The sequence below is a fragment of the Spermophilus citellus genome (assembly GCF_964194105.1).
Source record: "Spermophilus citellus genome assembly, chromosome: 12".
NCBI classification, from domain to species: Eukaryota; Metazoa; Chordata; class Mammalia; order Rodentia; family Sciuridae; genus Spermophilus; species Spermophilus citellus.
Window position 1 is genome coordinate 94,983,809 of NC_138198.1, and position 24,495 is coordinate 95,008,303.

A 24,495-nucleotide genomic window follows, 5' to 3' on the forward strand; every position below is an offset into this window, starting at 1 on the left:
TCATAGCTGGAGTGTGGTGGGGAGGGGTGCTACTGGTGGGTAAATTCCAGGAATGCAGTTTTGGTAAGAATGCCCCCTTGCCAAACAAAGAATATATCTGTTCTAAGGTGTCAAGAGTACTGAATCAGATAATTGGTTAATACTTGTACCTCCTCCTTGGGGTGATGCCCATGTAGGGAATGTCTTGGCTGTTGGAAAGGGTAGCTTTCTAGAAGCACATGGAACCTCCCCCCCCACCCCGGTGTTACTAAAGGTTCCTCTGCATAGGTCAATCTTGACTTTTTTCAAAGAATATTGTAGATTGGTTAAAACATGAATCGACTGCAAGTATTTCAAGTTAAGCCGAATTCTTTGAACTTGACAAATGCCGTGGAAATAGGATTTCTTAGCAAGGAGATTGAGATTGTGTTTAACAGCTGACTGGCTACTCTGGGCTACAATGTGTAAGTGGAGTCCTTTTTTTCTCCCCTCTATTTAGCATAGTTTTACCCTTCAGATTTTTGGGATATGTGAATCCTCTTAGGGAGGCAAAGGCTTGACTAAATCTCAAATATAGCCAATTCTGATGGCTCCACATATATCACATTACAAAATAATTGACATCATGGAATGTGACACCGGCATAATACAAGCTGTCAGGACAGAGACCTGATTATGTAACAGAGGTATGATGGTCTACAGCCAAGTTCCACAAACCTGTTCGGAGGAGAAAGGACATGGGCCAGTCTGATCAGAGATGTCTGTAATTGAGGAAGGGGCATCGAGGAGCGCCATGGACAGCTTTCCTCTTGGCTGCTGAGATTTGTCAAGTGGTGGTCAAGAAGTGAGATTTCAGTATGAGAATTGCTGATTTTCCCTATGTGAGTTAGACTAGGGATAAAGATAAGAAAAAGGGCCTGATATATGTGGCACAGAAGTGCTCATTCTTGTATACTGCACCTTAATCAGGCCACAGACTGAGCCCTTGATCTCCCAGTCAGAAACCCAGAAGTTTGACCTACAGACATATCTGACCCTTGGGCAACAAAGAGAAGATGCGACTGGGCCTCAGCTGATCCTGGAGAAGGGAATCCAGGAGAGGCCAGGCCCAAGAGGTGTGCTGACCAGGGAACAGCTAACCACCCAAGCTGCAGGGGGAAGAGGAGGAGCTTAGCAGAGAGCTCGTGTGGGGCAGAGTGGGGTTGCCAGCATCTCGGGCCATTCTTGGGCTCAAGAAGAGGCCATGTCTCCTAAAGAGCAGAGGAGCACTGGTTTCCACAAGTGCTCCCAGGGAAACATTTGGGATTCCTGTGGTGTTTGACAGAAGGTGGAAATGTTGAAGTAGAGAAGAGGCCAGAGCCCTGTTCAACAGCCATTTGTCAACTTACACATGGCCATTGCTTCACAGTTTGTCCCAAATAAATAACAACTCAGCAGTCATAATAGCTGTTGCAACCTCCAGCCTTTATTGAGAGCTTGTCAGGCATTATGCTAAGAACTTCAGGTACACTGACTCCATTTTCTCCACTAACTCGTGGCCTAGGTTCTGTCATTGCCATGTGAAAGGAGGGGAAGCCGAGATGCCAGGAGTTTGAAGTAACCCCCCTGAGGTCCCACAGCTCATGTATGGAGGAGTTGGTTTTAGAGTTGAGTGGGTCCGACTCCAAAGTCCACTCCCTCAACATTCTTGATTGCCCATCTTTCTGATTCTGTAGACACAAGACAGACTGAGGAGTTGGCAATGAGGAAATCATTAGTAAATACACACGTCACCGTGTTTGTTGCTTGTAGAGTTTTTCATATCAATACATGTAAAAATCATGGCTTAGTATCCCACTGCACAGATATATCATGATGCCATAACTCATTTCACTCTGGCCCAATTCCCAGTTCTTTTCTGGCACCAAACTTGCTGTAATGAACATACACATGTTTATGTATACTTGCCAGCATTTTCACCTTTTTAGAATGAATTCTTACAAGTGGAAATCTAGATCAAAGAGTATTTGTATTTTAAATATTGATATTACCATATGGTTCCTTAAAAAGGCTGTAGCAGTTTTTGCTATATCAGCCAATCATTGGCCACTTTTCCACACTATCACCAGTACTAGATACTATGAGTTTTTCAGATTCCTGAGTTAAATATGATGACTTTTAATTTGTATTTATCACAACTAGTAAGGTTGTACATTTTTTAATTGCTTCATATAAAGGAATGCTGTTGACATTTCCTGTACATCGTACTACCCATTTCCATCCTCTGCTCCTTTGCCTCCTGCATGGCTTATCTGTTTTAATTGATACTCTTTATTTTTATTAAGGAAATTTACAGATACAATGTACACTATAAGTTTTTTTAATGTTTTAAGTATTAGCTTTTGGACAATATTATCTCCGTTGCTCAAATATCTGTCAATGAAATTTGATGTCTCAGTGTGTGTCCATGGTGTTAGTCTTTTCCTATGTGGCCTTGAGGTGTCAGGTTTGCTCTTGCCAGCTGTAACCTCTCTGTTGTCCTGGGGAAATGCTTTGCTCTTCATCCTGGATTATCTAGAGGGTGAGAAGTGGTGGCAGCCGTGTGGGAACCAGCCCTGACGCAGGGCTCACATGCCGGCTGCTGTGTTCGGCCGTTTTACATATACTGTCCATGGAGGGGGAGGAGTTAGTGTCCTGCCTACATTACAGATGACAAAGCAGAGGCACAGAGAAATAAGGAGCTGGCTCCAGAGCATAGAGGCAGTAAGTGACACTGCTGGGTTGGGGCCTATGCGGTCATGGTCCAAAGCCTGCCCTCGGAAGCAAACATCCTTGGAGCCACTCTCTGGTCCTGTACAGTGTGTTCAGTGGTGATGATGTTTGGTCTCGTAATGATGAATTAGATTTGTTGAGAAAGCAAGAAAATCGTTCAGAACAAATGTTTACCTGAACTGGGAAGTCCTAATGGGCTGTATTGTTCATTGATTTTTTTTTTGTTCCTGAATTAATCATTGATTGCTTTTTTTTTTAATTGCATGAAAGACAGTTTCTGAAGAGGTGTTCTCAAAAATGTATGTTCAGAGAAATAACTGCAGCATTGGAGTGAGTCTTCCTAGTTAATGACAACTAACCTGCCGTTACCTGGGTAATGGAGGAAGGAAGGCAAAAAGCACAAACTCCTTGTTGAGAGGAAACTGCATCTGACTATCAATTATAGGAGGCTGAGGAGGAGCAGAGAACTAAGCCATCCTAGTGTTTCAGGGACTCGCAGCTGATACACACCAGTTAATGGCATGGTGGGTAGTAGGATGAGAGGAGCCAAGCCCTGGAGCTGAGCCTGGGGGAGGGGGGAATGCAGGGAGAATGTAGGGGTATAGTCCACTATGTTCTATCAGGAGTAGGGAATAATATTGGCACCTTTCCACCAACCAGGGGAAGTAGTGGGCAAATGAGGGAACCTAATTATGGAACCCATTGGGTGGGTGAGCTCATCTTCCTGTTTTTTTGTTTGTTTTTTTGACAGGAAGGGAGATGTGTTTAAGTTCTAAGGCAGCATCTTGCTGTCAGGTCTCTCATACTTGTCCATTGAGCTTCGTTGCCAATGTTACCTGCAGAGTCTGCAGCAAGGTAGAAGAGCAGCCCTCTGTCTTTTCTGGTAGCAGGTGTCAATGAGCAATCAATGTGCAAGGAAAAAAACCTACATGAGACAAGTAGGTGTTATATAATGCTAACCTGCCAAAAAAAAATCTGACTCGGGTGACCTGCTTTTTCCCAGCTCCTGGAGGTCAGTTGGACCACAGGAGCAGGTATGATGTTAGAGAAATAACTGCAGCATTGGAGTGAGTCTTCCTTGTTAATGACAACTAACCTGCGTTACAGCCTTGACCTTCTGGCTTGACCTCTGTCTCCTCCTGTGTAAACTCAGGATGAGGATACCTCTTTAAGAGGCTGGTAGGGTTAAGGCACAAGTATGCCTTTCAGTGGTGTTAGTCACTCCATGCCCTGGAGCTTTCCCGGATATTGTTCTAATAAAGAAGGTAATTGTTAAATAAATATGGACATGAACTGGAGAGAATATTTCATGCACTGGCATAAACACGCTAGAAGATTTCATAACAACCAGATTAACAACCACTGGTACCATGTGCAGCAAGTAGCTACTTGGAAGATTTATCTGATGGTAAATGATCTGTTATAAACGGGATTCACTGACTGGGCTGTGACCTCCTGAAATAGGTATGACTGGAACACAGCCAGTGATTCAGAGACGTCTGGATGTCTAAAGCTATCCCTGAGTATGAGTAGCAAAGTGCACTCAAGGGGATGAGGGAGAGTGAGCTGGAGAGGGGAGAAACCTCCATCAAATAGAGATAGACATAGAGGCATGAGGAAGAAGTCACTTTGCAAAGCTCCTGATTTTTGGAGTAGGATTTCTGAGCACTTGAAAATTCATGGTGACTCGATTGTGGATTTTGTGGGGTTTGGATTTTGCAGAGTTGAAGGCGGTGATCTATGTAGAGTCTAAAGAAACTGGCAGACTTTTATGCTTAAAACTGAGCAGCTACTGGTGATTTTCAAGTGGAGAAGCGAGATGAGGGTTGTGTTCAGCAAGAGTGTGGAGCTGAAGCATGGGGTGAGGAAGAGCAGGCCGCAAATGGGGAGACCTGGAGGGGCTGGAGCAGCATCCAGGGGAACAGAAAGCAGGGGGAGGTGATGCAGTCAGGGAACACGGTTTGTGGGAGAATGACTGGAATATGTTGTGAAGTCAGCTGACTCCCAGGCAATCCAGGGTCATGGGTTGACTTTAAGAACACTTGGGAAGTTTTGGGCAGGTTAAAATATTTGAGGTACCTATGGGTGAGATGAGCAGGAATGCCTCCTGTCGGGTGGAAGGCACTTCTGAAATTCCAGTGCCTATAGATAATAGGTGAAGCTGAGGCCATGGCCCAGTCAAAATGCAAGTGAGCAGAGGAGATGACAAATCCCTGGAAAAGGAGGTGTAGAACCATCATCTAATGACATGCTGAGATTGAAATCGTCACCTGCTTTCCAAGTCGGGGATCCCTTAGATTGGTTATCTTCCTGTGTGAGTACTGCTCAAGCAGGAGTGAACACCTGTGGCACCAGATTTCAGGAGGACTCCAACTGTTCACTTAGAGTGATGAACACAATTGGGACAGAAGGTCAGGTTCATGTTCTAGGTGAATCTTCGGCTTCTTTTGGTGCCAGACCTGCTTGCTCCTGATCCATCCAAATCCCGTATCTCCTGTAACGTGCATCCTGCCATCTCAGTCTGCATGTTCACGGCCTTTGTTCCAGAGCTTGATTTTTCTCAGGCCGTCCATGCAGGTGTGGATGCGGCTGGTGGCTGGTCCCACTGAGAGGACACATCTCAGTTTGTGCACATGGCAGGATGCCTTTGAAAGTGGAACAAAGGCTTTCTGAGCAGCAGTCAGTGGAGCTGATTGAATCCAGCCATGGCAAAAGGGATGAGGTTGTGTGTGTTTGATAAGTCTGCAGGGAGTCTGATGGTACCACCACGCTGGTGATAATTAAACAGGGGCCTAAAATCTTGGCAATGGAGGTTGAAGAATCCCCGTGCAACAGCAAAAGAAAAGTCTTTACTGGACACAATGATGCTGGTGAATTGTCTTACAACGGAGCCCTTTAGGCTTTGTTAATTGAGGATTGGCCCAGTGAAAGACCTGGCTAGACTAAGGTCAAGCTTGTGTCAATCCATGTCTCATTGAGCTGATGGTAATGACAGGAATGTTGTGCTCATGTTGAAAAATACTTTCTCTGAATGAAGTAATTTTCATGTTTCAGAGACTGTTCAGAATTCACATGGGCCATAATCATAGTACAGATATCTCATGATGCTCTATAACCTCCATTTCATCCATTCTCCTCCTAGTGGATGTGGGATGTTGTGAGGATGGGGCAGGGAAAGCATTAGAGGCAAGGGCTGGGAGCTGTTGAGTCCCTGTGCACATGAATATGGTCAGAATGACCCTGGCATTCGGGAAAGACTCTGGCTTCTCCCAGTTATTGAAGAAGTATTCTCTTTAAAATAGGCAGAAAGAGCCTAGCAGATAGGAGCATGATGCTAAAGTCAGATATCCTGGTTTACTAGCTGTGTAACCCTGGGAAGACTTTTTCTTTTTTCTTTTTTGGTACCAGGATTAAACACAGGGGTACTTGACCATTGAGCCATACCCCCAGTCCTATTTTGTATTTGATTTAGAGATGGGACCTCACCGAGTTGCTTAGTGTCTTGCTTTTGCTGAGGCTGGCTTTGAACTTGGGATCCTCCTGCCTCAGCCTCCCAAGCCCCTGAGATTGCAGGCATGTGCCACCGCGCCTGGCCTGAGAAAATTCTTCAATGATTTGTGTCTCAGCTTCTCGTATGTAAATGGTGGTAAAATGGTACCTACTCTCCCAAAGTTTCCTGTAAGGACTAAAAGTGAGCCATATAAACTGCTTTGCATAAAGGTACCTGACATGGGGTTGAGTTTGTGGAGTAAACAGGTGACTGCATCCCTCCCAGGGAGAGCCTGTTTCCCCAGAGGTCCTGGGGGAATAGAGCCGAGCAAGGAACAAAAAACCCTGTCCCTCGGAAAGCACCCTGAACTGGAGGCAGCCTGGGCACATTTGGGATGGGCATCTGCAGCCTGAATGCCTTCAATTGTCCTGAGGGAGCAAACTTCCCAAAGACAGGGTGACTCAGGAATCCAGAGACGATCGTACCACACTTCAGGAATACTCCATTACAGTATCCACATTGCCCCAGAGAAATCATTTCATTCCTGAGGGTTTCTCTCCCCCCAGCTGTGTGGTTCTGGTTTCATCAACATGAGATTAAAAATTGACAAGAGACAAGGCCCCTATGAGGAAGTGGCCAGTGAGGGCTGGCTGCCTGCTGGCATTTATCTCCCAGAGGTCCTTGGACAGGACAGGATGGGGGAGGGGAAGGGGGGTCATGGTTGCCCATTGTGGCCAGGCCTTCCAAAGTGGAACAGTTACTGGACTTGAGAAGGTGTTTTTCTACATATGTACATATAGTAAGCTTTACAAAATCGTTTCCAAATAAAAGGGCAAATAATTTGGATCACAAAAAATGAGAAAACAAAAATTAAGAAGTGCCTTGGACCTATATTCTATTTTTTTAGTTTTAGATGGACACACTATCTTCATGTGGTGCTGAGGATTGAACCCAGTGCCTTATGCATGCTAGGCGAGTGCTCTACCACTTGAGCCACAACCCCAGCCCCTACATTTATTTTTTTCTTTGTTTGTAGACTTGGGTCCACATCTATGATAGCTCATCTCTGTAAATAAATAAGCCATTCTCTCTAGAAGAATCCAGGGTATGTTAGTTCAGAGTAGCTTTACTTTTGCAGATTTCTTTCCATTGACATTTTATGGGTGTTGTTTTTAATGACCGGATTCTGTTGAGAAGTCATTTTCACTCATTTCCTCAGTTTCTATTTTCTTTTGCCTCCCATATTCTTCAATCTGAAAATATAATGGTGAACATGATCCTTACAAAGCTCAGCTTAATAAGATAGTTTGTGCAAATAAATGTTATAGCGAGTAAGTATGTGTAACCTTGGAAGAGGGCTTTTGAAGTAAGCAAAGAGCATTTTGGTAGAGGGTAACAAGATGTGTAAGATTTTCATAGATGTGACAAGACTCTTGAAAAGAACAACTTGGAGGAAAGACTTATTTTGGCTCATGGTTTCAGTCCATGGTAGCTGTCCGTTGCTTTGGACCCAAGGTGAGGCAGAACATCATGGAAGAAGGGCATGGCAAAGGAATGCTGCTCAGATGAAGATGGCCAGGAAGCAGAGAGGAAAGAGATGGTGACAAAATAGAATCCCCAAGAACCTACTCTTCAAACAGTTCCCACCTCGGACTTCATCCACCCTCCCCCATAGTCCATTCAGGATTAGTCCACTGATGGGGTTAGAGTCTTTATGATTGATCATTTCCCCCAAAGCCCCTCCTTTGAACACTACCACATTGGACACCAAACCTTTAACCATGAGCCTGAGGGATATTTCAAATCCACATCATAGCACAGGGATATAAGGATGGTCTCTTGAGAACTTCCAGAAGGGCACAAGTATCTGGGCAGAGATGATCTTTACAACATCACTTAGAGTAACAAAGATGAAGAATGGCTAGATAAGTTAAATATGAAATATCCATAGGAAGGATGAACCAGGTATTATAAGAAACATAATAACAGAAATACATTTTTCCAATCATTCGCTATACAAAAGGATTGTAAATGTTCCAATTTTTTAAAAAATTCAGATATTTACTCAACAACTTTATAACAATTGTTGCCTCTGGTCAGAGTATTTCACTTTTATCAGTAATATACTTTCTTAAAAGTTATAGGAATTCATATTCCTTTTTGGAAAAGAGGGTAGTGGGATGGGACTGGTACAGGAGCCTCTCCAGGCATTAGGCTGAATTCTGGGAAGAATACCAAGTTCAATGGCAAAGGGAGAAGACAGCATGGTGTACCTGGGTATCTACCAGATGTCTGGAGAGGCAAGCTGGGGCCTGTGGAGGGAGAGGGCCTACACGAGATGTGGTCGCACAGTGAGCAGATTATTCAGGGCTTTGGAAACCACAGCATGGAATCTGGTTATTTTACATGTGACACTCAGCTTTGCACATTTGAAGAGATGCTCGTCTGCCTGGTGGTGGACAGATTAGAGGTAATGAGAGTGGAAGTGGGCACAGATGGTACCTACTGATGCAAAACCCCTGGGAAATATTGGTAGCTTAGCCTAGGTCAGTGGTTCTCAACCCTGCGGAATATCTAAAATAACCCATGCTGAGACCCCATCCTAGACGAGTGGCATGCAATTTCTAAACTGTCCTGAGAATTCACGTTTTAAAATTAATTATCTCAAGGGGGGCAGATCACCAGTCTGGAGGTTGGTAGTGGTTGTAGAAAGATACGGAGAGTTTGAGGCATATGTTAGAGAAAAGAGTCAGTAGGCATTATTGCTGGATATACGGTTCCTGTTCTAGGATGAGCTCAAAGCTGTATGAGGCACAGTGGGGACTATGTGAGTGTACAATGCACCCCAAGAACAGGTGACATGTGTCTGGTTCCTTGGTGATGGTCTTTGCAGATAATTTTGGCCCTTCGCTGCTTTTCTTTTTTCTTCCTGTTATATCTTGTTTGTATATAGTTTGTTCCTCATGGACATCTCCCCAGATGAAGGTCAAGGAAGGAGAAAGCAAATGCTCCCTCAAACAAGTCAGTGTGGTTACTGTTGATAATTTAAGGGCATGACTTAAGGGGGTAGAAAAAGGAAAATGAGGTTATTGGGGAGAACCCTGGCTGAAAGACAAGGTTTGGGGTTTATCCATAGAGTCCTATTATCTGTACTTGATTACCATATTAAGAATGGATTGTGGTTAGTTCAAGTCCAAAGCATGTGAAAAGGCAATTAGAAGTTCCAGGATCAAACTGAGTCATGAATTTAAAAAGATTACCACACACTGAAACTCTGGAATACGTTTGTCATCTTTGTGGTGGTTACATTTGATATCTGCTTAAATACAGAAATACCATGTCTCATTTACTTCTCAGACTTAAACTCACAAATATTCTTCTCCATTGCTGAAAAGCACTAGAAGGAGAAATTGTATGAGAAGTGCCATTACAGACCGTCTCCCTTATCCAAAATTCTTGGAAACAGAAGGGTTGGGACTTTGAATTTTTTTTCCCCACATTTTGGAATTTACATAAAGAGAGATCTTGAATGAGACCCAAGTCTCAACAAGAAGTTCACTTACGTTATTTTGTACGTTCCTTTCTTGCATGAGGATCATTTTATTCAATATTTTTAGTGCACCTGTGTTTTGACTGAGACCTATTACATGAGGTTAGGTATAGAATTTTCCACTTGGGATGTTATGTGGATGCTCAAAGTTTTGGACTTTAGAGCATCTAGATTTCACATTTTTCAGATAAGGGAAGTTCAATTTCTATTTTCATTTTTAAAAAGGTTGATTGGAAAACAGATCAATAATTATACAACTTCCAGAAGTAGGAGAGGAAATCTGATGTTCACACGGTTTCCTTTCTTCACCTATAACAACCCTTCAGAACTGGAAGCTCCTGTTCTGCTGTTATACTTAATATTACGGGTGAGATACAAGAGCCCCCCGGGGTTGACCCAGGTCTTGAGACAGATTCAAGCCAGACCTGAGGCAGGTCCTCTAGATGCTTTCTTTCCTCAATCTCAGCCTGGAACTATACTCTGTGTCCCCACTGTTTCTATGATTTCATATAGATTTGCAGTTTACCTTTATCCTAGTTTCATTTCTTTCTCAGACGTCTCAAGGACATTTAAAGCAACTAATGACTATGACTGAGAACCAAGTTTTTAAAATTAACATTTTATTGAAATCAAGGTTATGTACAAAAGTAGGGAGAGGCCTCTTAATCTGTAGCTATCACTGGATTAATTTGTTTTACACTCAAATCTGCAATCCCAGCTACTAATTGTGTTTTTCCTATTGATGTTAATGTTCTGCAGATGTAAATTCCACTGTATTAAACTACTCCATGCTTTAGCAGTAATAGCATGATGGGTCCATTCATGTTTGATTCTAAAACAAAAATAGCAAAATAAAGGCTTGTACATTGAGGTGCTGGCCAATGGTCCAGCTTTTTGGGTATATGTCAGGATACATGGGCTGTTCTTTATACTCCCAAACTGCATGCTATAGGGACAATAAATACCATCCTGTCTGACTTTGGGTTTTCACCATGGAAACATCCAGCAACAGCTGGGCTTTGTTAGATGTCTTTTAATTCACTTGGCTGGTACAAATCTTTTCAGGGATATTTAATTTAATTTGGATAACAAAACTATTTCTAAATGAAATTACTGCTTCAGATATTTGTCACAACTGATTATGATCACCAACTGGAAATTATGAAACTGATCTTGGGTCCTGGGTAATCTAGAAATAGCCTTAAAGTTAACATGTGACACACTGAGAGGCTAGGTGGAATCTGCAGTTTTAAGTATGTGCAAACTGAGCCTTGGAGGCACTTTGTCACAGATTTAGCAAAATGTTTGAAATATTTTTTCATGTAATTATGATATAAGCTGTGAGCATTTTACAGAACTAAATGGGAATTTGAAATGTCCACACATCTTTGGCCTCCTAAATTTGCTCTAATAGAACTGTGAATGTCTTTAAGGACAGGTGCATTTTCCCGGATAAATTCTTTCTGGGATAATTAGTTATGTGTGTGTCTTTCTCATGGGCCTATAACACCAAGGGTAGGATTCTCTCTTAACCACTATATGCTAATGTTTCATATAAGGTTCAATAAAACATTTGTTAAGGGAAGGTAGAGACCCTGCCTCATGGACTGCTGTGCTTTTTCAGAAATTTTACTTCTTGACGTGTGTGTGTGTGTACACATATATGTGTGTGTGTGTGTGTGTGTGTGTGTGTAATGTTTTTTTAACTACTACTAGTAGTAGTTGCCCTTAGCAACTCAGTGAGACCCTGTCTCTAAATATTTTTTTAAAGGGCTGGGGATGTACCTCAGTGGTTAAGCACCCCTGGTGCTTAACCATCATTTCTAGAACTAGGGTTTGAACCCAGGAATGCTTAAGCACTGAGCCACTTTCCAGACCTATTTTGTATTTTAGAGACAGGGTCTTACTGAGTTGCTTAGGGCCTTGTTCAGATGCTGAGGCTGGCTTTGAACTTATGATCCTTCTGTTGCAACCTCCCAGGATGCTGGGATTACAGGAGTACACCACATTGTCTGGCATGACTTACTTTTTTTTTCTTTTTTTTTGTACTGTCATGTGTAACTAATGACTGACTTTTAAAAACTTCCTAATTACATGGATTTGGATTAATTTTACAGAATATTTATTAATATAAAGAATATCAGACTCTGACCTAATTAAAAACTACAGCATTACCCCAAACTTATCTCTGTCTGCTCACTCTCCCATTCCTAGGCCTGGTACCAACATTCCTAAATATGTTTATTGTAGACTCATGTTTTTATTAACATTATCTCACGTAGATATATGTAAATAATGTATTATATAACTCTGCATTTTTTAACTTTAAAAAAATGTGCCTTGTATGTTCATTTGGCCTTGTTTTCCTCCAAATTTTGTTTGGTCATATGCATCGTCATAGGAAGCTGTCATCCATTTTTACCACCTGGAGTAGATCACATTCTTTCATTTTTTCCATTGATGGGCATTTGGGTCATTTTCAGCTTTTGACAATTCCAAGTAGCACCACTGAGAGCATTCTTAGATTCTGCATGCACTTCAGGATCCCAAGGGAAAGTTTCTCAACCTTGGCACTGTTGACATTTTGCACCCAATAATCCTCTGCTGTGGGGCTGTCCTATGCATGGTAGGATGTTTATTAGCTTCTGCCTTATCTTCTATCCACTAGTCAGTAGCTCCCTTCCACCCAGAGGTGACAACTAAAAATGTCCCTAGGCATTAATGAATATCCCATGGAGGAATGGGGTGGGGACAGGCAGGGGACACAGAATTGACCTGGTTCAGAACTGCTACCCTTGGGTATAGCAGTGCCACTTTTTAGATCATGATGTGTTTTACATCATGCTTGTGTTTTTGAAGCCTGAGACATGATATTAACCTGAGACCCAAATTTTAGAAAGTTAAATTAACTTTGGAAACTGTGTGCCTTTGAGTTGCCTCAAATCTTGAATTGCTTTCAATAAAAAGGATCCCAAGGGAAGGTTTCCCAGCCTCTAGTCCTGGCCGGTCGCTAGTGATAGTCATGTGACAAGTGTATGATGTAACCTTGCTATTTATCATAGGAGTTGAGAATATGGATCCCAAAGAGTTTATGATGTAGGTCAGGGTAGCTATATAGGAGGGTAAAGAATGGGAAAGACGGGTAACAGAAGTGGAGGTCACAAAAGAGAAAGTGTTGCTGTCCATGGTGCGAAAGGCTCACAGAGGACCTGCCTTCTATCTTGGCATGAAGCTGAGTGGTGTTGGTGGGGGAGGTTAGAGATGTCCTCAGGGCCTGAAGATGATGGAGACAAGGATGATCCTAGTTAACAACTAAGACGAGCTGATATGCTTACTGTGAGCCAAGTCTTTTGCATATTAGTGCAGTCCTCTCAGGAGTCTGGTACTAATCTACCCCACATGGGCGCACCTGGGAAGTGGTGGGCTGGAGAGCAAACCAAACAGCCTGGCTGAGAACTTCTCCAACCCCACCTGGGTCAGTAAATGGAATCAAGTCATTTTGGAGGGTGGGGTTCAGTGTTTTGATTTAAAGAGGAGAGGCCTATGGAGTTGGCAAGGTCAAGTGCATTCTGGGTAGACAGGAAGTAATAACGTCTGCGAATGCCTGATGAAGCTAAGGGAAGGTGGCTTCAGGCTGGAGGTGGTGAGGACAGTTTGAGGTTGGTGCTGTGGAAATGGGTGGAGGAGACGAGGACTGTGGCTGGTAAGGGGCGGCTGTGAGGGCATGCTGAGCCATTTTTTTTGGAACAACAGATGAGATGTATAGTTTGGGCTCCGGCATTACAGGAGGGATGCCACCCTCATTGTTCAGCTGGTCTCCTTGCTTCCGATGAAGGTCCTGCCAGCCAGGTTCCTGAGACATGGCCATGAGGTTTTGTCAGGGCTTCTCTCTTCCTTTCTGCCACATCTAATCAGTCACCAGGTTCAACTGAATCATCTGCTTTAATCATGTTCCAGATCCAACCCTTCCTCTTCGTTTCCGAAGCTGGTCCCCTCACTGCCCTACCTCTGTATTGAAGCCTGTGTGACTGATTTCAAAACTTGACACATTTTAAGGAATGGGGATTATAGCTCAGAACCCAACTTCACAGAGAGGATAATAGGTTCCAATGAAGTGGGGTTTATCCTGGTGCACACAGGTTTGGTTTAATATATTTTTTTTAAATGCAATTGTAATTTCTTACATTTCAGAAAAAGGAGGGAAAGATCATATTGGTAAATACATAAAACTATCAGAATACCTTTAGAACCTTGATATAAGCAAGAAAATGTCATTTTGATGTATTCATATCTGTATGTAATATGATCTGCTTCATTTTAATCTCTACTACTTCCACTTCTCCCTAACCCTACTCCCCTTTCTCTTCTCTACTTGTCTTCCCTCCTTCCTTCCTTTATCTTGTTACTTTATAGGTACACATAAAAGTAGAGTTCACTGTCATATACTCGTACATGTACCTAGAAAAATTTGGTCTGTTTCTTTCCTCTGTTCTTCCCCTTTTCTATCCCTTCTTCCTTCCCCTCGATTTCTTTCCTTTATGCCACTGTTTTTCCTTCTGTTTTCATGGGATCCTCACCTTTTTTTAAACAAACAAAAAAATTCCTTTCTTTAACTTCTGCATACCAGATAACATTGGACCCTTGACTTGTAGTCTTACTGAGATTTGACTTTCTGACTTATTTCACTTTGAATAATGTTCTCCAGTTTCATCCATTTACCAGAAAATGACATAATTTCATTCTTTATGGCTGAGTAGAACTCCATTGTGTACATATGCCACATTTTCTATTGATGGCACCTGGGCTGGTTCCATAACTTGGCTATTATGAATTGCATTGCTATAAACATTGATATGCATGCATCACTAGGGTATGCCGATTTTTTTGTACAATTAAAAAAATTTAGAACACAGTGCACAAAAGCACTGATAAAAGGACCTCATTAAGATTAATAACTTCTACTCATTTAAAAGGACATCATGAAGCAAAAACAAAGGCAACACACAGGGAAAAGATGTTTGTAAAATATATAAATGCCAGAAGGCTTATATACGAATTATGTAAAAACTTCAAGTGTAAAAGAAAAGTCGATCTGGTTTTGAAAAAATTGGCAAGATACTTCAAAAAAGGAGATACCCAAATGGACATTAAAAGTATGACTATGTGCCTAAATTCATTAGTCATCTGAGAAAGCAAACTAAAACCACAAGAAAACAGCACAGTTCAGATGGCTAAAATAAACAAAATATTAAATCTTAGTAAGGATGTGAAAAACCAGAATACTCATATATATATATGGAAGTGTAAATTAGCCATATCACTTAAAAAATAATAAAGATGAACTCAAGCATATCTTATGACCCCCAAATCCTGTCTTTGGATGTATTCACAGCAATAAATTCACATGTTCATTAGAAGTCATGCATTATAATGTTCATAATAGGCATTATTTAAAATAACAAAACTGAAAAGTACCCAAATATCATCCGCAGTGGCATGGATAACTAAACTGTGGTATATTCAGGATAACTAAACGGTGGTATATTCACGAATACACAGGATCGTTCTATGTATTAATGAGAATGCCTGGTATTTAAATACACACAACCATATAGATGAATCCTACAAGTATAATGTTGAACAAACAAAATTTCACACAGTATGATTCCTTTTAGATAAGAAAACCAAGCAAATAACTCATGCTCTTTGATACAAGTTGGGGGAATGGAAGCAACTGGAAAGGCCTGTGAAGGGGGTGCTGATTAGAAGAGGGAATTTTGTGAAAGCTCAGTGATTTGTGCACATTTTATACCTCAGTAAAAGAGGATAAAAACAGAGCTGAAGGAGAATGGTGCAGAGGGGTTGAACATCTTGATAAAGTGATGCTTGAAGGCAGTAAAATGATGGTAGGTAGGTAGAAGAGACAGGTATTCTATGCAGGTGAAGGGTTTGGGTGGGTGGTGGCTGTGGTTGGGGAGGATGGCGGCTGAATATCCTGGTGGACTAGTTCTGTATGTTGAGGTCCAAAGTGTAAGGGGCTGATTTGAGAAAAGGCAAAGATCCCTGCAGTTCAGGAAGGCAAGGGATTGAGAAGCCCGGCAGGGCATTGCTCAGGTATTCTCCAAGGACAGCCATGTAAGTCAGATGTTGTCTGGGCTCAGAGACTGAAGGAGGGTAATGACACAGCTATCAAAATCTTTAGTCTACACACATTTATCTGCAAGGATAAAACCTAACTTAAATTCTTTTTTTTCTTTTGCTTAAGATATTTATCAGTGAAAGGCTAGAGCAGAGCTACATTCCCCTCTTCCCTTTTCAGCTCTGCTTTTCTTTAATGGGCTTTTGTATAGGCCACCTTCTCCCATCAGAAGGTTCAGGCAGCTCCAGACTCAGGGTGGTGTGAGTTATTCCTGAAAGCACCAGGAGAAACTTCACCTAGTATGTGTACCCTCCCTCGAAAAGCAGGGTGGATCGGCTTCCCTGGAAACGCACATTGAGAATGAGGAGAGGCCAGCCAAAGCTGTATGTCCGCCACAGGGTTAGTCAATGCCAGATTGACCTGCTCCTGGATGGTTTCTAACCAAGAGGGATGTGATAAAAATGTGAGGAACTGGTCATCACCAAGAACATGGTGATTCTGTATGAAGGGGAAACCACATAGGAGGCTCAGAGTCCCATAGTGGGGGTGGCGGCGGGCAGGATGGTGTGCAAGGTAGTGGGATCCGGCCAACTTGACCAAGAAATTTGTCCTCTTCTGGGTTATGGTGTCTCTTCCCCACAAGTAACATTCCTCATCTCAGAACTCACTCTCCTAACAGATCGAGAATGCTCCTTTTCATTTCGGCCAGCTGGACCTGCTGCTTTGTCTCATCTCTGTGTCTGTAATGCTCATCTTGCTTTTTCTGTCTTGTCTCTGTGTGCCTTTCTCTTTTCCTGGCATTATCTCAGGGATGAGGAGGAGGAACAACCAGTCACGGAACCCAATTCAGAGGAGGAGAGAGAGGACGATGCCCAGTGCCAGGGCAAGGACAGGTACCAAGGGTTGAACCCTCCCAGGCTCACACTGAACACCCAAGTCTCCTCCTTAACGACAGTTTGCTGCCACCCCTTTTAGTAATCTCCTCCCCTGAACTTACCCTGTGCACGGAACCACAGAATGACTAATCTTGTGGAAATAACTGAGCACATTTTCATTTGAGAACAGCACTTTGTAATTCAACTCCTGCCTTCCATAATTTATGGAAAAATTATGCAATTGGTTTTCTCCTATTCTTCCCTCCCCAAGTGCTTTAGTTCAACCAGATTGACAATGACTGAAAAGACCCATCTTTAAGATTTTGGGTCTGTTAACATGCAAGATGTGTGTTCCCTTCCTCCTGATTTTGCTAATACAATGTTAGATAATGTGTGTGGATGAGTACTGTGTTAATGATTCACGTATGATTTTTTTTATCCAACCAGACAGGAACATTTTTCACTGTGGTATTTTTTATGTCCAGAATCACTAACATAGTTGTGCAGACTTTGGGGTGAGTTTGCTGTCCTCTGTTCACCTCAGTAAAGTGCTTTTTTTTCCCCTGTCTTCTGGTAACTTGTGATGTTTTAAAAACTTGTATCCATTTTCTCAAAAAAATTTTATTAAAAAAAGGATAGTCATTTTCCAGTATTCAAAAATTATTCTGAAATCGAATGGCTTCCTTCATTTAGTTGGGTGCCATTGCAAATTAACATTTTTTCTTTTTTCCTTCTACAAATGAGCAAAATCAAAAGGATCTTAGATGAATTAGAGCAAAATATTCTCTTGCCAACCTCAATGTTCATGGGGTCCCTCATCTGCTGGGCTGTCTGTGCATGTGTAAATCTTTGTCAGAGTTTTCTACCATTTCCCAGCATCACTGAATCCTCTCCAAACCGAGAAAGTAATGAGTGCCTCCCCTCCCGCTTTGAAATACCTGCAAAAAAGCTAGCAGGATGTGGACAGAAGAAAGAAATGATAGAAAATTAGTCACACAGGTTAGAGGGGAGAAGGGTCAGCAGGAAACAGCCCGTTGCTCATGCTGATGTACCAGGTTGGTTATGGGTCCTCTGGGAAGGAAGTTTGATTGACAGTACACTTTACTTTGAAAATGAGTCACAGGAAAGTATGTAGCCTCTTATAAATAGACTAGTATGACTCCAAGTGTGCTTAAGAGTGAGTGTTTAGTCCCATCCAAAGACCCGCAGATATTCACATGGTTCAGGACCTGTAGACTGGCTAGAAGAATCTTGTTGAAACGGGCAAACTGCAAAGACATCCCTAGTGATGATGTGCTGCCTTTGCCTAGGATTGTTGTCTTCGCAGGTAGATGATTATTTACCTTAGTTCTTGAAGTGATGCTGGAGGGTGTCCTCCATCAGAGACTAGTTAGGCCTTTCAATTTTAGGAAATACGAATGTGCATATTAAACATGGAGTTTAATCATGATAATGCCTACGTGTGCATTAACTTTGATCTAGATGTTGCTACTTAGTGGAAACTTAAAGTGGCAGAAGAGATTGCCACTTATGCAGGGCTGATCTCCCTCCTGCTCTGTCTTCCTGCTGGATCCTGTTTACTACATGCTCAAGCCTGTGTTCCCATGGTGCTATGCACTCCATAGCATGGCAGTGTGAGCTCCTCCCATCAACCCAAGGAAAACTTCCCCTTCAGACAGGTACATCTCTGAACTGGAGGTAGGAAAGGAAACAGTTCAAAGCTCATGGTTGGGAGTCAGACTCTCCTGGAGAGGGCTCTGGTTTTGAAAATTGTGGACTCTAACCCCAGTTCTCCGGTGGTAAAGGTATATGTTAAAGTATTCAAGTTACCAAAGCCAGTCCCCAAAGATGGGAAGTTTTTTTTTTTAAATTGTGGACGTTTAAGGCATATCTATGATGATTTGATGTGTCTATACATTGTATATTGATTACCATAATTAAATGAACAAGCATCCACCACCACCCATAGTTACCACTTGGGTCTATGTGTGTGGGACCCGTGGTCTATAACTGTGGGCCTTTCTGGAGAAGCCCAGATGTTGAAGGCTTGGTGACAGGCACTAGAGAGTGCAGTGCACGAAATCTCTCCCCTCATCCCTGCACCACCTCCTTGGCTCTAGTTCCTCACGGGCATTTCTTTTTTTCTCCTCTCTATACCTGTTTCAAATAAAGGCTCTGAAAGCAGTTGTAGATAGGCCTTTTGGATACTTCAAGGTTGGTCTTTTTAGCAGGAGGACAGATCCTCTATTTGACCAAGACAAATAGATGAAGTTCAAACTGTGGAAATTCAGGTGCCAACACAAGCAGCAGGGAGTGATGCAGGAGAGCCTTCAAGATTCCCACAAATCCCTCCCAGAGCCCAGAATTGGTCTGGGAGATGCTTCCCTGCACCTCTGATCCCCAGCCAACCAACTGAGCAATCCAGGGGCCAAGAGTGACAATCTGAAGTTTCTGGTGATGGGTGTTGATTCTGTGCTCAAGAAACACAGCTGGAACTGGAGTCAATGGCTACCACAGAGTGGGTTTTACATATGTCTCTGTCTCTCTCTAACTTTGGTTCTTTTTTCCCAAATTTCTTCCCTTTCCTTCCTCCCTCTTCTTTCTCCCTCTCCTGCCTCCCTTTCCTCCCGGGCCAACAGAGATACCAGTCCTGCCTTAGAGCAGGGCACCACTGAGAAGGGTACTGCTCCCCAGAGTTCGGCACTCCCAGACACCTCAAGTGACACCTTACAGGAAAAACGGATCCCAACCAGCACAGCAGCAGGCAATCTCCTGCACAGAGCATCCTCTGGGCCTGAGGCCACCCGGCCTGCCCTCCTGCCACCCCCTAATCCTGCCTCAGCTTCTCGGCCTCCCTCCACCACACTGAAGGCGTCGCCAACCACAGACAAGCTGCCCTACGTGCCCCACAGCCCCTTCCACCTCTTCTCCTATGACTTTGAGGATTCTCCCTTAGCCACCAAGGAGAAGGAAGCGGAACTGCAGAAAGAGAACAGGTAGATTTGTCCGTGTGGGGCCCTTTTGAGGTTAACCTGGGGGAGAACACAGCACCTTAATTGCATTCTGTGACATGTCTTCTGCCCAGCTTGTGGGGTGAAGTCAGAGCAGACAGATGTAGCCTAAACTAACTCCCTGACCACTGACTAATCAATGACAAGTATTTAGATAAGAGGCAGAGGACTTGGGGGTGTAGCTCAGTGGCATAGTATGTGCCTTGCGTGTATCAGGAGCAAGGTTCAACTCCCTGAACCACCAAAAAATAAAATCACTGTACCTAAAATGCAGAGGAAAACTGTCATGTGTTTGAACTAAAGAGATCTTTTAATATAACTTGCAAATAATAGATTTTTAAACAGTCTGTCTGAATCTATCCAACTCCCACCCACCCATCCATCAGCATGGAGAGCTTTTGAACAGCAGCAGGCAGGGGAAGTGCTTCCCCCTCCATATAGCTTGGTGAGTGGGTTTTCCTTCCTTTAGCAGTTCCCCTGACTCCTCTTCTTGGAACACACACTCTGCTTCGGAGCCTTACAACTTCCGGTCTTTCTCTTCTAATAGGTGGGTGTCTTACTATTTCCTCCTTTCCCTATTCTGTAGCTGTTTTCTAATACATGCATTTTTCTTCTCAAAGATTGCTAGTTGATGACACACAATTACAGTCTGAGCCACTTCATGGGGCCTTGATGTAATTACACTACTTAACCATGATCATTAAAATAAGTTATATAATAAGAAATCTTACTGGCAATAGTGATGGAGATGCGCAAGTCCAATCACTGACTGGTAAGTTTAACTGATGTTTGCCGTATGAATGCCCTTCATTATTGCCTGAATTAGGAGCTCTCTGCTGGGGTACAGAACTGGGGAACAATGAGATTGTATATTTCAAACAGTTGCCCGCAATCGATAGTTAATCATTCTGATTGGCCACCTCACGTTAGAAGAACAATAATTAACATTTATTATAAGCCAGGCCCTGTGTTTTCCATGAAATTAGTACTTTCAAGTACCACTTAACTCTTAAGTAGGTTCTATGATAAGCCCTTATTTGTGGAGAGGAAACTGGGGCACAGAGAGGCTGAGCAGCTTATCCTGAGTCACTCAGCTAGTGAGTGGGAGAATAGACAGCCTGTTCCACAACTGGTATCCTCACCCGAGCCTTGAATCACTGGCTGTCTCTAGCAATCTGTTGCTATCTGCTCTGGGCTTGCCATACCTCTGCCAGGGGTCTTTGGGCAGATCCTTATCAGTGAGAACTTTTGACAGAGGCCTGTGTTTGGGGGGCCCTGAGCCTGGGTGCCTGGCAAGAAGCTGTACCTCATTTTGAATGAAGCCTTATAAAACCTGAACCTGGAGGGCGGCTGTTTCACACCATGAAAATGACCAATCTCCAGGGTTATCAGACCTTCCATCTAATAAATAGAAGGAGTAATCTGTGGTCACTTGCTTACCTATAATCTAAAAGATTTTTGAATCTTGAAGTTTTAAGTAGCCCGTCTAAACCATTTTTAACCATAAGTATCAATCGTTGTAAAGGGTGTAATTTGTCTATGGGGTATGGGTTGATTTTTGTCAAAACCTTCAGATGTCACTTATTCAGTTATTAAAACATCTATGTACACCTAATTGGCAGAACCAGTCCTCCGTCAAATGATATCTAATTTCCATCAAAAGTAGCCTGGCTTCATGTTTCAATTCAAACAAACCAGGTCATCTGTGTCCCTGTGATAGCCATCTCGCTCCAGGGGCTCAGGTATGTGGGCAGGTAGATGGAGGTCAGGCATGAAGCCTTTCTCTGAATTTGTCCCTGGATAGATATAGCACCATTGTCTCCCTCTAAGAATTCCTGTGGAACTAGTTGGTTTACCAGGTTCTACCTCTGCTTGGCCTCCTGGAGTCTACAAGGCAGTGTCCCATTTGGCCTCCGTCCCCTTGAGGTTTCTTCTTTCTAAAAGTGGAAAGCAAATGTTGGGGAAGTCCTTTGGGGTGGCTCAAGCAGATCCACAGTAGGAAGAGTAGCGCTGGAGCTAGTGAATCTGAAGATCCATTTCCCCTTGTTTACATGATGGCTTTGTATTCCTCTGGGGGTTACAGCAGAGCTTTTCTCCTGCTTCTCATAAGGTAAGTTTTTTTTTAAATTGCTTTTATTTTTTAAATACATGACAGCAGAATGCATCACATTTCTTATTACACATGTAGAACATGACTGTATATAAAGTATGTTCACACCAATTCATGTCTTCATACGTGTACTTTGGATAATAATGTCCATCACAATCCACCATCATTGCTAAGCCCCTGCCCCCTCCCTTCTCCTCCCTTCCCCTTCCACCCCTCTGCCCTAACTAGAATTTGTCTATTCCTCCCATGCTCCCCCTCCCTACTATGAGTCAGTCACCTTTTACCAGAAAACATTCGCCATTTGTTTTTGGGGGATTGTCTAACTTCACTTAACATTATCTTCTCCAACTCAATCCATTTACCTGCAAATGCCATGATTTTATTCTCTTTTATTGTTGAATAATATTTCATTGTGTATATATACCCCATTTTCTAATCCATTCATCTACTGAAGGGCATCTAGGTTGGTTTCACAGTTTAGCTATTGTGAATTGTGCTGCTATAAACATTGATGTGGCTGTGTCCCTGTAGTAAGCTGTTTTTAAGTCCTTTGGGTATAGACTAAGGAGAGGGATAGCTGGATTAAATGGTGGTTCCATTCCAAGTTTTCCAAAGCTCCATACTGCTTTTAGTTTGAAATACCTCAAAACTACTGGTTATTGGTCTATTCCAAGTTCAAAATCCTGGGATTGGCCAGGCACAGTGATGCACACCTGTAATCGCAGCAGCTTGGGAGGCTGAAGCAGGAGGATCACGAGTCCAAAGCCAGACTCAGCAACTTAGCAAGGCACTAAGCAACTTGGCAAGATATTGTCTCTAAATAAAATGTAAAAAGGGTTGGGAATGTGGCTCAGTGATTAAGTGTCCCTGAGTTCAATCCCTGGTACCCCAACCTCCCACCCCCAAATCCTGGGATTGTGGTGATCATCCACAGTTTTATGGAATGAATCCAAAATGACTCCTGGTGCTCATCAGAACAGAACCTATGTGCACTTTAGGAGCTGTTCCTTTGACCAGGAAAAGATAACTTTGGCAACCTCCTCTTTCCTGGCAGGGTATAAACCACATTGGTGATCCTGGACTTTCTGGTGATGGTCTCTGCCTCTGATGGGGCTTACCTGGGCCCCAGGTCCTTTCTCCTATGGTCTCCAGTCTTCACCACTATGTACAGACACGGGGAAGGAGAACAGTAGGGACATGAGTTACCCAGTGGAGTATGCTTGTACCCTGAAAGGCAGCTCCGTCCTTCCTTGTGAATGAAGAACAATGTTGGTTTAACTGAGCAAACTTTACAATTGATCTGCTGAGAATTTCAAGACTGTATAAATATTGCGCTTATTGAATTTTCTGATGTTCACTTGCTGTGCTTTTCATAGGCCTGTGTGGCCACAGATTTGACTGCTCAGTAGTTGACTGCAGTTGAATGGGTTGTGTAAGAGACCCACCCGTTAGTCATGAAAAGGAACCCTCCCGGACTTACACGTAAAAACGCTGAACAGTGGAGTTGTCTGATCCAGTTAAATTGGCTGAAATTGAGAAGCAAACTTGGGCAGACGATAACGCATTTGAATTAATTGCTTAGTCATTAGAAAAACCAAAGGAGGGAAAAACACATTATGCTTGTTTTATTTCCATCATGTCATTGAAGCAATTTTAGCAACGCGATCCTGTTAAAACATTCTGCAGGATGAACACTTGTGGTCGGAGGGGATTGTTTCAGCTGCTGGGGAGGGACAACAAACTGAGCGTCCAGACAGCTGGCGCTTGTCCAGGCTGCAGTTGGTGCACAGTGGAGGCAGCTCAGCCTCGTCCCTGGGGCCCAGGCTCCTCGTTCCCTTCCTCACGGCAGCTCTGTTCTCTGCCTTTTTCTTTTTTCTTTTTTTTTTTCTTATGAGCTTTCCCCTTCCTTCTCTCCTTTTTATGGTCCTTTCATTGTTCTGGCTTCTCCGTGGCCTCATGAAAAATCAAATTAATGCTCACTTGGAGAAGCAGTTAATCTGTTGGACCTGTGGAATGTTGGGCTTTTAAAGAGGGGAAAAGAAAAATGCCCAGAAACCAGGTCCACGAAAGTGATGTGTCAACACAGTAGGACAACGGGGTGAAACTGTGTGGCAAGTCTCCACTTACCTGGCAGCGTGTCTGACACGGAGCACATGCCCAACATGTGACACCAAATAAAGAAAGGGCTATAGCCAAGCTGACCCGAGTCGTCAGCACAGGATTTGAGGAATAGAAATATTCTCATTTTTATTATGATAATGTTCATTCTTTTTGGAAACTGAAATTTCATCTCTGTTCTACTTTATAAAATAGAGGTCCTATGTTTACATTCTTTGTCAACTCATAGCTTTTCACTTTTGAGAGTATTTTTATACAGTTGTGATCAGACACTACAGTTTCATATCCTGATATTTTCATTCAGCCTATATATCAACATTTTCCACATTATCACAAGATAGAATATTACAGAACCATTAAAATGATTATCTATCAGTAAATAATATTGGGTTTCCTTAGCCATTCCTGCATTGAACCTGATGGATTAGTTAACCATGATCTAAATAATGTTTCCAGTGAATAGTTTCCTGCA

General features: G+C 42.8%; 1 protein-coding gene across 16 annotated transcripts in view; it reads left to right on the top strand.

The window, feature by feature from the left end:
• The window catches only part of FHOD3 (formin homology 2 domain containing 3), a 435,723-nt gene that overhangs the window by 297,588 nt on the left and 113,640 nt on the right, over positions 1-24,495 (top strand). For 6 of the 16 annotated variants that reach the window (XM_081263647.1, XM_081263637.1, XM_081263648.1 and 3 more), the window contains exons 11-12: positions 19,424-19,780; positions 20,265-20,342. The exons of 2 other annotated variants lie outside the window; for them this stretch is intronic. In XM_081263647.1, the coding sequence (XP_081119773.1) occupies positions 19,424-19,780; positions 20,265-20,342 (435 nt within the window). Of the gene's footprint in view, positions 1-16,455; positions 16,803-19,423; positions 19,781-20,264; positions 20,343-24,495 lie in introns of those variants that run through there. 8 more of the 16 variants (XM_081263645.1, XM_081263649.1, XM_081263644.1 and 5 more) reach the window with 5 other exon arrangements.